This window comes from Ylistrum balloti, unplaced genomic scaffold, assembly GCF_031769215.1.
Source record: "Ylistrum balloti isolate Yb309-2 unplaced genomic scaffold, AGI_CSIRO_Ybal_v1 Utg369852, whole genome shotgun sequence".
Taxonomy (NCBI): Eukaryota; Metazoa; Mollusca; class Bivalvia; order Pectinida; family Pectinidae; genus Ylistrum; species Ylistrum balloti.
Genome location: NW_026782004.1, coordinates 319264 through 337169, shown reverse-complemented (window position 1 = coordinate 337169; position 17906 = coordinate 319264). Strand labels below are relative to the sequence as shown.

Below are 17906 nucleotides of genomic sequence, written 5' to 3'. Positions count from 1 at the left end.
AATATCCCAAAATCACATAATGTGCCCTGAAGAGATACAATTAGAAAACAAACACAAGTAATTGCTGGTAAAACATCTCATCTTTCAAAAGGGTATATGCCTAACAGATGAACTACATGTACAAGTCTATTAAGGATAACCTTGACATGAATCCAAGACAGTGATTGTTGGCAAAAATACGCGAGGCGCGTTCGAGTATTTGAAGACAACTGATTCAAATTTGAGTAGAAATATGCATTGGTGCATTTTGCAATCAATTTTCTTATTTAGCTTTGCAAAAGCGGCACAGAAAAAATACCAACCTCTCATCAGAATCATAATCCAAACCAAAATTCAATAAAAATGGGGTAAAAATATGAACAAAAGAATGGTTTACAGGGAAGCCACAGCGAAATTAAACGGAGAAAATAAAACCATATTTTCCGAAAAAGTAAGCGTCTTCCGATTCATCGACGACACCCGCCATGCAAATCTTGGCAATTCCAAGTAAGTAATGTTACGTTCGCCAATGACAAAGACACGGTAACAAACACTAGGACCAACAGGTACATTAAAATTACATTCGTAATTTGATGTTATGAGTTTTCAGTCGACGACATCATGCACATAAATCGTGATATTGAGAACAAGTCATTGGATATAGATTCATCTGCGACATGTATATACCACAAGGTGGAGATGCTGGAATCTTACTCTCAAGAAACGGGAAAAAGTCGCTACGTGTATCATAGCTAGGTAAAAAGTCGTCCCTATTGATTTCGATTCAGGTTCGAGATAAGCGGATGATGAAGAATGATATGACGAGTTCTTGCTTTATAGTTTACGTAGGTATATAAAAGGACAAAGTAAATGATGTCTTGTTTTTTACAGACAAGATGTCATCAATATGTCTGAAAGTGAAATTGAAGTAGCAGTTTTGATAAGCTCTTTGATCAAATGATCAAATCGTATGAAAACAAAAACTAGTCAGCCAAAAGAGGGGCACAGTTTGTTCCTTTATGTATTTCAATATTTTTCTGTGCGAGTTTACCGCCAAACTCGATTCAATTTCCTATTGAAATGAAAGCCCTCATAGCAAGAGAAAAAAAGCGTTCTTTCATTTTGGAATGGGGTTTGGAACTGCACAGAGTGGAATAGTTTGTTTTTTTTTGATAGAGAATGTTTAAAATTGATTGCGTAAAATCCATGATTTTTCTTTGAAAATCTGATACTTTAAACGACATTTATGGAACGAAATAAAGCTTCAAACCTTCTGATTATACAGATACCAATATCATTGTGTATCATATTGAAATGTGATTGTAACTATACTCCAATATCCTTACATGTAATAACTCTTGATTTAAGTATAAAAAATGTTACGTTTCAAAATTGTTTCGTGAAGGGCCTGAAACATCATGCAAACATTTACATTTGGTAGAATGTGAATCTCAAAATATTTTTGGATTCCATAGAAAACTGGAAAACTGTGCTAGAGAGTAGATGAAATAATATCATGATTCGTTGGATTCATTTCCAGAATGAATTAAATCCATTCGGGTATCATTGTCAAAGAAAATATCAGTATAAGATGTAGTAGAATAAAGTGAAAGCATCATTCTGTATATTATGTTGATACTAAATGTCTATACCACACTTCACGATTTGAATAATATATATGTAATTGTGGTCGTAGATTACGAAACCCTGCCTACATGTTCTATCCAATCTTTTAAAAGATAAACATCATCTTATCAGCTTATAACAATAAATAATTGCGGATTAATGATGATGAAGATACAGACTTCTTCCCTCTCTTACAGCAAGAAGTTAGGTAACCAGCGCTTCACTGCTGACATTCCTCTACTTGTGTTTATTTTAAGTAGAATTATTGGTATGTAGATTTTAAATAACCCCAAAGAATTTTTGGTCAATCTTAAACGCATACGCTGAAAGCACTTCTTCTATAAGTCTTACCATGCCCCATTCCAAGTTGAAGGAAAGTTGTTTTTTTCTGGACGGCGAACAAGTATGTGAATGTGAATTATTCTGAAACATATTTTGTGAAACGAATGCTTTCAAGTGAGTTCAAGAATCTATTAACCCTCGGGAATCAGGAAATTCCACAACCTTCTCGGGTTATTGAAACATCGATTTCACCTGACCTCTCAGTGATGCTTTGACCAACCAGCGTGTAGGAAAAATGACAGTCACATAATGAATATAAAAATACTCACTATCAGACCTTACGGTTACAGTTTTGTGTATGGCTATCGGTAACAAACACGCAGATCTTAACACATATCTTATTTGTCTAGTTAGATAGGTAAACAGTGCAAGGTATTTCAGTACCATTCCTTACATAGTCACGTCATCTGCCGTCATCTGTAGGTGGTTTGATAATGGAAAATGCGTAGGTTGTCGATATTCTGCATTGATGACATAACATTTTACCTTAAGGTTATAAACAAAACATCACTAACGACTAAAGTGGGATTACGATCAATACAACATTGTGCGTTTGGAGTCATATTAACACCACCTGGAATATTTTAAAGATTTATAAAATAAATGTGACCTTTATTTCATCACAAGACTATCCTGTTTCAGCATTAAACACCAAATACATTTTTCATTACTTTTTTCGTATGTCCACACGAGTAACAATACCTAATAACTTCATGGCGTCCTCGGCATTTTGACGTCATCAAAGATGAAGGTAACAACTGAGAATATCGACTATTAAGATTTTATCACATAACTATCACATTAAGACTGAGTCTATTACACGCTTAAATGTAACATGTCATTTAAGAAAATGGTTTTGTGTGAGATTATCGCCAATTTTGATTTGGCACCAGTCCAATAAAATGCTGTATTTACGAATGTTTTCAAATGTTTCTAGGATAGGTAAAAAGAGAGTCTAACACCCATTTCCTTTTCAGATGAGGCTTATAACGCCCGTCACGAATATTTCCTTTTACTCGTCAGAGACTCGGAAACATTACTCGTTTTATGAATCTCATCATAAATACAAACTAATGCAGGACGGTCTATGAAGGTGCTGTATTTTCCAAATAATAATTGATAATTTGTATTGTTCTTTGCTTTCTGTAACGTCACATGCCAAATTGTAGAAATACTAGATAGAAAGTGAGAGGAAATCTGTGTCGCCTCTGCAAATATTTAAATGAAGGAATGCGAGATCACATAGTCGGATTCATTCAATAATTTTTTATATTCGACTATCATTCAATTAATCACATATATTCCTGAAATAAGTGATTTGGTAACCAGGTTTGACAGCTTTACGGAAATGCTGAAAGATACGAGTAAACACGAGATCAGGATGACTTCTTATATTAACGGATTGTTAACAAGGTACCCTTTCAACAAAACATACGTCACCTACAACATATATATATATATATCATAAATATATATATGCATCTAGAAGCAATTTGATAGCGATCCGAGATAATGCAAGACGTAGCTTAACGTCTTGCAAATCATGACAGCCAACGACTAACTCAAAATCTTAAAAAAGAAAGAAAACAAAGTTTACAGTTTGTATCTCTCTATAGATATTTAATTCTTCATTTATTTTTCAAGAATAGCGGACCAGCAACAACACTGACTAAATTGAAATACTAATGTTTTGGCTTTTAAATTACACTTTTACCAGTTCTTCATTTTCACCAAATGTTCTTGACATAAATATCCTAATAATATATATAGATTTCCGGTGAAATCAAACTGGAATACATGCGTAAGTTTTTTGAAAAATAGTCCAAAAAATCATACTTTTTAAATTTCGAAACTTAATGATTTTTTTATTATGCAATATTTTGATAAAAAATTACCACCATATTCTCCAATTGATTCTTGTTAATCAAACAGTGTATTTGGTAATGTACGCTGTGCTTTTAACACTTCTTTCAGACGACAAACTGAAACCTGTCATACTCCTATGATTACGACATTGAATGGGTCGTAGGACAGGCCCTATGGACCTTTGTGAATTTTAAATTCAATTTCCTGGTTAGTCACTCAAAGTGCTACAGATACTACCTACTTTTATTTAATTTGGTGCGTGGACGAAATTCCATTCCGTTGTTCCTGAAAGGGATCTTTTAACAGAAAAGAAAATGATCCTAATACATTGTATAATGGTATGACTTGTGGTCAGACGCGAGCAAGTTACAAAAGCCAAGATCGTTCACTTAAGACCAGTAATGTAAAGTTTCGGCTGGGAATGTCCACCCCACATATCTATAAACTTAGATCAGAAGTCCCAACTATAAGACATAAAGTAACGTAGAAGTTTGATGTATTGACGATCTGTTATACAAGTTGAGAGGAAGTCGTGACGAATGTGGTGTACGGAATGTGTGTAGGAAGGTCACGCTGGACAAAACCCATAAGACAGGAACTAATTTCATTACCGACGTATTGATTCATCAACTGATTAAGACAATTCACCACACTTCAGGTCGGGGTCCACATAACACCATCGATCTCCTTGTCGTGAGTCAAAACAGGATGGGCTAACATCCATTGTTTCGAAATGTATACCCAAGTCGTATGCTGACGATTGGGTGAAGGTCAAGGTTTGGAAAGCACGAGGGCTATGTAATTTCGCTCTTTGTTCGAAATAATGCTCTTTCATCTAACACAAACACATACCGATACAGAACAGTGCAATTTGCGAGACATTAATAATTGATCAACCAAACTGATCATTGTTCCCAGAACTCTAATTCTATGTTGTGCGTAGTTCTGAGATACCGTTTTATAACTGACAACCTTTGTGTCCTTTAAATAGGTTATGAATGTAAGTAATTATCAATGTATTCATTTTAATAAGATACGTAATGGTCTATTTAGTCGATAACTAGCATTATAGAAGTTAATTTATTGACTTACATAGAATGAGCTTATTAAACAATCGACAAGCAAACATATGATAGGGTACAACCTCGTACAAAGCTGATTCGTACAGAAAGAAACATGTGTCCTTGTCTAAATAAAAACTTTCTTCCGCCTGCTACCAAACTTAGTAAATGTTATTTAGGAAACCAATGAAGGGAAACTATTGACATTCCTTTCATAATAATCCAGTCACGTCCCTTTAAAAGGGCCTCTGAAATTCCAATATGTCAAATTTGCGTTATAAGAGTTGGATTTCATAATGAATTCTGAAATGAGAATGATTAGTTTTATCAAAGTTCGAACTAAGCCACTGTTTATGATATAGTTGTGTATTTAAGGGGAGACATCAACGAGCCCTCTGTTGTTGCTCGGGATTCAACATGCTTTATCGTTTCCCTTTTCTTATACACAATAACAATGCTGTATTCAGTGTCAATGTTAATAACCATATAATGTATCAGGTCTTAATATAATGAATGGGAGAATAAAATACTTGTACAAATGCTTCGTTTGTTATCACTAATGAACACTAACTCAAACTTTTTAAAATTATATACACTTTAAGAAAAACTAAGAAGGGAAAGTAAAGAGAACATCCGCCTTAATCAAAAAGTAATTGGTTTAGTAGAGATGAAAACATGATTTAAGAGCACTCAGCTGGTAACTGATATTTCACAACTAATAATTGCGACCAATTAGTGGAAATTCAGCGCTCTCTTAATACTACATTTAGGTCATCAGGGTAAGGGGAAAATTAAATAGATGTATCATGTTTTATAACATATTGGTTTCTTCAAGATCATACAGATAGTTGCAGCAATACAGAGGTTACAATATTTATTGAATTAAAGAAAAAAATCTTCTTTGCAAAATACTATATGCATTTTAATTAATCACAATAATCAACATTAAAAATTATATATATATATAAACACCCAAAAACCAGAAAACATCCATACATATACGATATAACATGTTGTAGATTTTTTTGCAACAGGAATACAATGGGTTTGTTAATGCAGGTACAAGGTTACGGTAAACCTCTAAAGATTGACATTTAACCAGCTGCAAAAGATTACGGAACTCTCCATGGACTCGGAAACCACGTGCTGAGTGAACACAAGTGTAACGATAAAAGATAAGTACCTTTTAAAAACACCACACGACCATTTAGTTAATTTAGGAATTCGCAGCAGTAGTAAAGGTCGACAGAGTAAAATTCTTTTTGGAACTTTTAGCTACAATAAATAATTCAATATTTCACATGTGCTAGCATACATTCAAATTGCAAGGTTACAATACCCCTTGGGGCTAGTAGGCTTACGACAGATAAAACACTCTGTAATATAAATAGCATCAAGACGTTTATAAGCCTACATGAAGAATTATACGATCTCCATGTGGAAATAAGCATACACAGTAAACATGCTCGAATAAGCATACTAATGTTTAAGTGTCAATAACGTAAGCTTGTTATTGATATTATCTTCGACATTGAAACGAGGGCTGATCGATAAATTGTAAGCTTCATATTTAAAGGGTTTGACGTTTGGCGGACATATTGTATTATTTTTAAACATAATCCCCTTTAGTATCTATAAACTTTTGCCAGCGATGTTTAAGGGCTTCAATGCCACTTTTAAAGAAGTCATTTTCTTTACCGTTCAGAGAGTCCTCTACTGCATATATAACGTCATCATCTGACCTAAAGCGGGTATCAGAAATGACCTCTTTCAATTTTGGAAATAGATGTAAGTCTGATGGAGAAAGATCAGGCGGGTGTTCAAGCATTTCATAGCCACAGTCGTCAATGGCAGCCATGGCAATGACAGACTTGTGAGCAGGGCATTGTCCTTGTGGAACATCATACCTTCACTATGATTTCAGTGGCTCTTTAGTTTAATTTGTTTTCTTAACTTCCCATGAAGTGATGCATAATATATGTCATTGATTGTTTGTCCCTTTTGTAGGTAATCTACCATCAGATGCCATCAGCATTCCAGATAAGTGAGATCATAACCTTACCAGCTGATGGAACCAATATTCTCTGGCGGGGATGAACTAGGGTGCCTTCATTGTTTAGACGGTTGTTTGGCATCTGGGATGAAATGATGGACCCGCGTTTCATCCATAGTCACAAACCTATGCAGAAATTTAACAGAATCTGCCTCTAAAACGTTTATTTAAGTCCGCTCGGCGTGCTTCTGATCAACTTTCAGAAGTATTGGTACCCAACGGGCTGATAGCTTTCTTATTGCAAGATCTTCCGTAGGAATAGAATGTACTCTTTTCTGTGAATTCCCAATTGTACTGGTTATATATCTCTTTGTAACTTGCTTGTCAGCCAAAACAATATCATGGACTTTATTGGCCATATCAACATTGCAATTGTGACAGACCTTCCTGTGTAGGCGTCATCCCCAAGGCTCTGCCTGCCACGCTTAAATTCCACAACAACCTTTTAACTGTAGCATATGAAGGGGCACCATTCCCTAGTATTGCTACCATATTAGTATGGATATCACTTGGTGCTATCCAATGTTTATATCGAGGAAATGTCCTATTGCACACGCATTTATTGAAAGAATGAACACTGCCCTTAAAAACATGTAGTAAGTGTATATGAACCCGTAGATTGTACAAAAGAACTCTTGAATATCACTTTATAATCTAAATTAAGAATTACAAATATAGACCCTAGAATACATCCCACAACAAAACCGTTCGGTAATTGAATAAGCAGTTTATTTCATGACACATGTCAGATAAAGATTCCATGGTCAATAACATTTACACAAGAAAACACATATTATATTTTATGGCCTGTAACAGAAACACACACATAAAATATTAATAGAGAAATGTATTTTGTTTGAAATAGTGAATGGGTAAGGGAAGTAAATTGATCCCAACATGGATTAATGTTATCGGTGTAGTCCCGTTACCGATTGGTGCTGAGAACAAGACACATTGTGCTGATTGTTTAGATGCCAGATTTTATGCCTCTGTCTTAATCGTGCTATTTAAAGCCACGCTGTCCTGTAATGGGTTGTACTTGTTAGCGGTCCGACATAAATCATCCTTATTTACGGGTTTAGCATAATAACGGTATTTAATTAGAATAAACAAAATGACAGATATAATTAATTTATGAGGGGATGGCTGATTACTTAAAGATATATGGTATGGTTTGTTTAAGCTACTAAGGTTACGCCCATGTTCATGCTACTAAGGCCACGTCCATGTTCATACTACTTAGGTCACGCCCATGTTCATGCTACTAAGGTTACGCACATGTTCATACTACTAAGGTTACGCCCATGTTCATGCTACTAAGGTCACGTCCATGTTCATACTACTTAGGTCACGCCCATGTTCATGCTACTAAGGTTACGCACATGTTCATGCTACTAAGGTTACGCACATGTTCATGCTACTAAGGTCACGCCCATGTTCATGCTACTAAGGTTACGCACATGTTCATGCTACTAAGGTTACGCACATGTTCATGCTACTAAGGTTACGCCCATGTTCATGCTACTAAGGTTTCGCCCATGTTCATGCTACTAAGGTTTCGCCCATGTTCATGCTACTAATGCTATGTCCGATTTCATGCTACTAAGGCTACGCCCCTGTTCATTCTGCCAAGGTCACGCCCATGTCTAAGCTACAAAGGCTACTACGCCCATGTTTAACCTACTAAGGTTACTCCAATGTTCATGCTACCAACGCTCTGTGCGAAATAGTTACCTAGGATATGTTCATATTCGAACTACCAAAGCTTTGTGTTTAAACTGCCGAGACTACAGCCTTATTCATGCTACCTTAGCAACCTCAGTGTTCGAGCTACCTTGATTACGTACGTGTTCACATTACCTCGACTACATCCTTGTCTTACATCTTTTTTTAAGCTACGTCCGTATTAAAGACACCGGTACTACCTCCGTGATTCAGCTGCTTAGCTACATCCGTGTTCAATCTACTAAGGATACATCCTATATCTGTGTTCCTTTTACCGATGATTGTCAAAAGAAACACAAGTATATAGCACATTTTATAGCATTTAGAGTTAAATGCAGTGAAGCCAAACGATGCATTCAACTACATCCGTACCTAAACCGTCAAAGTTAACCCGTGTTAAAGTTACCACGGTTACATCTGTGTTCATGTTACGTAGTCTACGTCTTTGTTTATGCTATATAGGTAACGTCCGTGTTCATGTTACTTAGTCTACATCCGTGTTCATGCTACTTAGTCTACGTCCATGTTCATGCCACTTATTCTACATCCGTGTTCATGCTACTTAGTCTACATCCGTGTCCATGCTATTTAGTCTACATCCGCGTTCATGCTACCTTATCTACGTCCATGTTCATGTCCGTGTTTATGCTACTTAGTCTACATCCGCGTTCATGCTACATTATCTACGTCCGTGTTTATGCTACTTATTCTACGTCCGTGTTCATGTCCGTGTTCATGTTACTTAGTCTACGTCCATGTTCATGCCACTTATTCTACATCCGTGTTCATGCTACTTAGTCTACATCCGCGTTCATGCTACATTATCTACGTCCGTGTTTATGCTACTTATTCTACGTCCGTGTTCATGTCCGTGTTCATGCTACTTAGTCTACGTCCATGTTCATGCTACTTAGTTTACGTCCATGTTCATGCTACTTAGTCTACGTCCGTGTTCATGCTACTTAGTCTACGTCCGTGTTCATGTCCGTGTTCATGCTACTTAGTCTACGTCCATGTTCATGCTACTTAGTCTACGTCCATGTTCATGCTACTTAGTCTACGTCCGTGTTCATGCTACCTTAACTACGTCCGTGTTCATGTCCGTGTTCAAGCTACCTAGGCTAACTCCGCGCTGCCAGTGACACAATCTAAGACTGCCGAGGGCGTGAGGTATTATGGCGATATATAAAATCAATGTGTACATTGGTGTTGAGTATTGCGCGATACAATCCGCACTTACCTCCGGCTCAACTTCTTCTTTTTATCATCGATTAATTCGTAATGAATTGATCGTACAAGTATCCGTGTTGTGTTTTGCAACCACGCCGTATAACACACAGGGAATGACGCCCCGCAGTTACTAGCTTGACACAAGCCCATATATACACGTGCAGAATGTATTTCAGGTGTGTGGTATGCAGTTCGCTATGAAATACCAATATACCAACAGCATCCAACCTTGACAAGTTAAAATGTATCACATAAAATTTCTTATGGGAAAATAAGCAAAGTGCCAAACTTTTAAGTATGGCCATGAACACGAAATACGCATTATCCACTTAATTGCTAATACCTTTTCTCTTAACGAATCATAAATTTCCATATCATTACGGCTAAGGAATGTGTGTACATTGCCAACGAAATATCAACGGTGATTGATGGCAATAGTGGGTATACTTACATGTATGAACGCAATAGCAACAATACTACTAGATTTTATACTGCCACGATTTGTATCCTCTCGTGATATCGTTGGGATAGAGCCCAGCAGCAAATTATCGTTAAATATACCTATCGTTCTCTAACGACGCAATCTTGCCACACCACTGACTTCTCGCTAGAGTGAGAATGGGTGTCAGATAAGGGCACTAGAAGAGGATGTAAATGACCCAAGGATACAAACCACGTGTGTGTAGTGATGTCTTGCATGCTCTTGCCCGAATCGCAAATCAACAGGTGGAAATGCTTTCATTATTAATAGAGTAGTGTAGGATCGATCGTGGAAGCCGCTCTCCCGGTGTGGTAGTGCTTCGTCCCTGCCATTGATCTATCTCAGTTTCACGACACCGCCCCGAGAGGGACACGCTCCTTCTGTCTTAGCCCTCAATCTACACTCGCGCGAGACAGTCACATATCCATTTCCGTAGCTTCAGTTCGAAAACCGGAAGGAGTATACGGTTCGAGGTATTGGTTCATTTTAGTATAGGCTTCACTAAAACTATGGCAACGACGGTGTGATCAATCCCTGGTGTCCGAAAGTTCGCCTTGACATTGAGTCTTCTGTACAGTGACAACACCACCAGGATGTTTGTTTATGTCTCTGGGATTTACTTGCGATAAAAAGTTTGAAGATTTTCTCTCTGTGTGGTGGTGAGAAGGATGCAGGATGAACAAGACCTGGATCTACATTGTTCCTGTCTGTATCCTCTTCGGATGTAAACACGGTAAATAGAAAATTTTCGTATTGTTGTGTTTGTATTTTATCACATTAAGACAATATCTGCTTTTATTAGAGAACAATATTTCGTTTTTAAATTACTTCGTTTCATCCATTGTGATGATAGTTCGTTACATTATATTTAGAACACAGCTTGAAAGACAGCGTGTTGTCAATGCATGATTTTCGTCAACTTCGACAAAATAGCGGATCATTGTACTTTTGGTTTTTAATTCGTAGAAACATTTTCTGAAAACGAAAATATCGATTCAAATCAATTGCAAATAGATAATTTTCCAGTTTGATTTTAAATAATTTTAACATGGTATTAATATAAAAATGTTCCTTTGAAATTCCTTACATTGTTTAGGGAAACTAATTAAAGATGGGTGATAATGATGAACAATATCATCGCCTTCTAGTAAGATTCGTTATCATTGAAGTATTTAACTTGATTTCTGTAAATCACATACTGCAAATGTCTCTCAATTAACAACATGGACTCTTGAAATGTAATAAATAGCATCATCACATGCCTAAAGTGCAATTTTGTAATATTGATTAAGCATAGACATTTCATGACCCCATCCTTACACAAGTCTGTGGTCGTCATTCCATTGTTACTATGTAATTTTGCCAACACAGCCACTAATTTACAGACGCCGACTACAATGAAAAATCACATCTCAAGGGGAGACCAAATTGTACGGTTCTCTCTTCTCGTAACTTTTTGTGATTACGTACGAACACAAGTCATACCTAGTTTTGTTTGACGTTTTCCCTTTACAGCAGACAGTGTGTATTACTTGTTTGTTTTACAACTGTTGAGACAGTGTTGTTTTTATTTGTAACTTACCGACAACGTTTCCATCCGTTATATACCTGTATATGCTTTATATGCCGGAGAGAAAACCTGGTAAACAAGCTCGTTGTCCAGCTCATACGGATATTGTTGCAGAGTTGTGGCTCTGATTCTACATACAATGTAGTATGAAAAATAATTACTATTTTCAAGGATTCTATGATAAATGCTTCCTGGTTACATTACATGTGTATGGTCAAATTTATTGGGGCCACGTTGGTTCCTGTTGTATTGCAGTATTACTATCCTAATGTTAGAGCACAAGTTTATCTCTTGTCAGTACAAGTATAATGTACTAATGTAAGTACACAAGGTAATATCCTGTCGGTACAAGTGTCTTATATCAGTTTTTGTTCACAAGTTAACATGCCGTCTAGTCTCTTGTACCAGTATCAGAGCACATGTTTATTTCTCGTCATTACAAGTATTAATGTTAGTTAATATCCCGACAATATGAGTCCCTTTTATCCAGCCCAATGCCAGTGCGCAAATTTATCTCCCTTGGGTAAAAGTATCTTGTATCAATTTAATAATACAAGCTTATATCCTGTTAATGCGAGTCTTTTGTATTATCAGGGCACAAGTTTTTCAACATTAGAAAACATGTATACATCCCATCATTAGAAGTCTCAGGTAACAATGTTAGTTGGCAAGTATCCCTCCTATGTAGTAATGTTGACATATACTTTTTATTTCTTTCATTGCCGGTTCTTTGTTGCTATTCAGACGATTAGTCATTCCCTAGGTTGCAATATTGGTATACGATTTTCTGTCTATGCAACTTTTACGATGGAAATCAAATGTCGCTCTACTCGCTACAACTTCCAAGTTACAGCGACGGTATATAATAAATATAATTGTTGTTTCTGTCAGTACAAATCCAGTTACCATGGCGATGTGACAATTATAATTGTTGTTTCTGCCAGTGCAACTTCCAGGTTACCATGGCGATATGACATTTATATTGTTTCTGTCAGTACAAATTCCAAGTTACCATGGCGATATGACAATTATAATTTGTTTTTTTCTGTCAGTACAAAATCCAAGTTACTATGGCGATACAATCATTGTAATTGTCACTTCCGTCAGTACAGATGCCTAGTTACAATATTGATATGATAGTGTTGTTCCTGTCAGCGTTATATGATTGTTGTACTTTCCATACAATTTCCATTTTTACAATGATATTGCATGATTGGTGTTTCTGTCAATACACATCCCTACATGTCGCTACATTGCTGTAACACAAGTGACGTTCCTGTCATTATATAAGCCTTTGTTACATTCTCCAGTCGCCGGAGTACAGGTCATACTGTCTCTCTGTCGTCTGCAAGAGTCTAATGTTGTGGTGTTTACAGATAGGTATTTCTACAGTCAGTACAATTTCAGATAAAGTGTGTCTTTGGTCAATATTTCTTTTACAGTGTTAATACAGTTGTTTCGTGTCTGTCATTTCACGTTTTCGAATCGCTGAGAATTTTTCCATTGATTGTACGATAAATCGCAAAATTTGCACTGACAAAGACAGTTTGTCTCAGAAGACATGGATTAGGCCCTTGATTTCGGCTCCCAGACAAGATTTAGTCTATATTTGTTTTTCTTTAACCACGCATATCTCGCCGGTGCTTTCTTTGTTACTGCTGGAACCTGTCATATGCTTACATGCCTCCTCTACTTTTCTCGTTATCCACAATTATTCGTAGGGTTTCATTAATGATAGATGCACAAGGACGTACTGCTATCAAAATTAGCTAGCATAGTAACAAACAATCAATATTGAATCAATCATGTTTTCAGAATTTTCAAAATGGAAAGGACAAAATTCTATGATCGGATTTAAGAAGAATAACGATCACGTTCATTTGCTCATGCGGACCGTTTAGTTATTAATCATTCTTTACTCCCTAAACTGTAATTGATATCCGAGTATTTGAAATTTAGCTATGAAATAATATATTTGAAATATATTTCCGAGAAGAGTAGCATGAACTGAAATTGATGAAAATGTCCTGTCATAGGTTTGAATATATTCTTTTGTCTATTATGAAATGTTTGTGGTTAAAGTTACATGCAGGATAATTAATTCATAGCTGTAAAGCAAGAAACATACAAATAATGCTCAATCAATTCGTTTCTGATAACTTATACCTCGTTATTTGTTTTCAATTCGATAAAAAAAAAAAAAAAAAACTGGAAATTAAACTGGGAACAAAAAACATGATATATCTCCTTATGTTAAGTTTATAAAAGGGTATGAATGTACAAACAGGAAAACGTTCCGTCAACTATTTTTTCAAATTGTTTTCCGTGTCGATTCAAATGTGTAAAAAGGTAAGAACACATTGTCATCTTATGAATTTAGGGAATAGTTGGTCACCCTGCTCCCTAGTTCTATGTAATGTATGACCACATCAGAACAAGATCCGCCATCCTTAATAATGAGGAGTTATCTCTAGGTTCAGTGGAAAAAATTTTATATCTGAAAAACATATTTAACTTTAATGTTTAGAAGATGATCCAGATGTTTACCTGTCTGTGCTTCAAATACATTAAATGATTTTGAGACCTATTTGTAAGCCATCCCGGACTCATTAAGATGTCGAATAGGTAGTATCACTGATAACTAAGATACAGTCCGACATCGAAGTACCTGAAACGTTTATCTGATATGAAAACGGACAACTCCGTAACATAGCCGGAGTCATGCGATATAGTATGTTATTATCAATGATTTCTCCATAGGAATTCTCTAGACAACAATCTCGTTCTGTTTAGGCTGGCCAAAGAAACGTATGCTGTGCTCTTTATTTATTCCCGAGGCAGGACGGGGGGATGCCATACCAAACGATCTGAAAGACAAAGATGTTTTGGTTCACAACATGTTTACATCAACCTTAATACCTCTGCATACTGGACCCCCTCCCGAATGTATTAGATACGTTCAAGATCAGCTCTTTATTAAAACTGTGAAGATAAACACAACCTTTCTCAAACCCTTCCAGAACACAGCACCTTATTGGATAAGTAAAACGTTTCTTTCAATGCTGAGTATCTATATTGCACGTGGTCTTAAGATTTTTATCATAGTTTCTATCGAAATGTTTACCACCTTAAACAAATATCGTCCCAGTCGTAGCCCTGCAGGGCGTGATAACACACTGGGCTGTTATAGTCGTCCCAGCAGGCCGCTATTGTACACTGGCCTTCCCTATCGAAATATTTCCCGATGCTGTCATGCTGATGCTGTGAATGCAACTTTACGGAATTTACAGTAGATAAAAGGAGCAGAAAAATGATGGTAGACAGAAACAAAATGCTTTATACCAAACTGCTTTCATGCCGCATATAATTACTATGTATTTTAATGTTTTACAATGAAGATGATACAGCTGTCACTTTACCTATAATGGCAGTGTATTTTAATGTTTTACAATGAAGATGATACAGCTTTCACGCCGCATATAATGGCGGTGTATTTTAATGTTTTACAATGAAGATGATACAGCTGTCACTTTACCTATAATGGCAGTGTATTTTAATGTTTTACAATGAAGATGATACAGCTTTCACGCCGCATATAATGGCGGTGTATTTTAATGTTTTACAATGAAGATGATACAGCTGTCACTTTACCTATAATGGCAGTGTATTTTAATGTTTTACAATGAAGATGATACAGCTTTCACGCCACATATAATGGCGGTGTATTTTAATGTTTTACAATGAAGATGACACAGCTGTCACTTTACCTATAATGGGGGTGTATTTTAATGTTATAGAATGAAGATGATACAGCTTTCATGCCGCATATAATGGCGGTGTATTTTAATGTTGTACAATAGAGATGATACAGTTGTCACCTTACCTATAATGGCGGTGTATTTTAATGTTGTAGAATGAAGATGATACAGCTGTCACTTTACCTATAATGGCGGTGTATTTTAATGTTGTAGAATGAAGATGATACAGCTGTCACTTTACCTATAATGGCGGTGTATTTTAATGTTGTACAATGAAGATGATACAGCTGTCACTATATATATATATTATGTTATGATCTCATCATTATTCTTTTGTAAAGCAATAAGGAATGACGTTATTGGTAGTTGAGACATCTTGTTGTAAATTGTTGTCACAAAGAAATTATTTCTACAAATATAACGTTTGGGAGGAAATAAATTGTGATATGAATCAGTTTCATTAGAACGTGATGCCTTTTAATATGGGGATGACGATGGTCGTTAATCATTTATCATGCTGAATCATCGTTCACGTATTTTCATGTTGTAAGCATAAGGTAATTTTCAGCAGGACTGGTGCCATGATATCTGACGGATAATTTAGGGACGTACCAGTGTTTTATATAGTCTATACCTGGTCAATTTTAAAAATGCTTGAAGTATGCTAATAGTCCGATGGCTTTTACAGTCATTGGTGAAGCTGTTTGTGACAGGCTCACCAACACACATATATTTGAGAATGTGCTCATTTGTATAAATTATCTCCATATAGATGCTTAAGATTGTATACAACGGTTAAAGGTAAACAGCTTGGTCTCTACAGAAAGGTTAGCAGCATGCAACATCCTGATGTCACTAGGAGATACTCATCACACATTTACGTCCATATGTATAGCACTGCAATTTTTTTTTCTCGCTGCATGACGCAATATGATCTGCAATTACCCAGGTAACATATAAACCAAATTGCGCCTGGCTTTACGGTTCGACTTTTAAAATATATATAAAGAATGGAACACAAGCCGCATGATGGGCGCCATGAATCTACGACCGCTGTAGATATTTATTCTTAATGGATTCTGATAAAAACCTGATGAAGATGTTTTCTTCGCTAGTTTCTCTGATAAATTTGCTGTCGTAGACTCATTTGATATGTGACTATATATCATATTTTCATAATTTACCCTAGATTTTGTAAGGGTTAAAGTAAATTGTAATTTTTGTATTAAACCATCTCTAATGTGTGCCGATTTAAGGTTAAGGTATTGAACGTTCGAGAGTTTTGACTTTAAACACAATGTCCCTAACGAATCTGTCAAACATGACCTGTCGGTATAAAGTGTATTGGAAACTTTCATGCAAACAAATACAAATCAAACATTCTTTGAGCAAGATATCGATTATTTCAGTGAGGTAGCTGTCCCAGCAGTCCAATCAGGGGTTGAGGGGCTCAACTGAGGCAATCCAAACTAAATCGGGTATAAAACAACCAGGAAATGATTATTTAGAACATTTGAGTAAAAACCTGTTAGTTAATGCATGGGATTGACTCATAAGACTAGTGACCTGTAAACATAACTGATATTTAAAATAAACATTTTCATAATTTTTTCTGTGTGTGTGTCACTCTCACTCTTTCACACGCTTTTTGATCTGGGTGTTCCTCCAATATTAGTTCTGACCAAATCTATATGAAGCTGAAACATATCAAGTTTTTTTCTTTTTTTTTTTTTCTCTTTCTGTTTTGGGGGATGGGGTGTTTGAAGGTTGATTTGATGTTCTGATTAGAATATTTAATTTGGTGTCGTTTATTATAAATCCCCATATTTGCATGTTAAAAACATGTGTGAGAGTATGTGATGTAAACGACTATAGTGAACATCCCAACAGGCTGAATGCATGACATTCATTTGACTTTGGTCTTAAAGATCCAGATTATCAAAGCGCTTCGCTCATTGGTTGTTCGGTTTGTTTTATTGGACGATTGGGTGTGCTGGGATGACATAGATACATTATACTGACAAATTTACCCTCTCTGCACTCCCGCGAGATGATCTTTACAATAAAATGATGTCACCCACTCAATGATTTGTCGACCTCCTTGTAAGATTTTTATGTCCTACACGGTGCATGTATGTATGATTGAGGTACAATTGATAGAGTTTATTGGATCGTTGTCGAGAGTGATTGTGCTATGTTACTTTAGGGAATCCAC

General features: G+C 36.1%; 1 protein-coding gene across 1 annotated transcript in view; it reads left to right on the top strand.

Annotated features, from left to right (window-relative positions):
• Positions 1 to 10465: 10465 nt before the first annotated feature.
• Positions 10466 to 17906, top strand: part of LOC132545719 (uncharacterized) — a 65453-nt gene continuing 58012 nt past the window's right edge. The window contains exon 1 of the mRNA XM_060209410.1: positions 10466 to 11096. Within this exon, the coding sequence (XP_060065393.1) occupies positions 11039 to 11096 (58 nt within the window). The 5' untranslated portion in view covers positions 10466 to 11038. The remainder of the gene's footprint in view (positions 11097 to 17906) is intronic.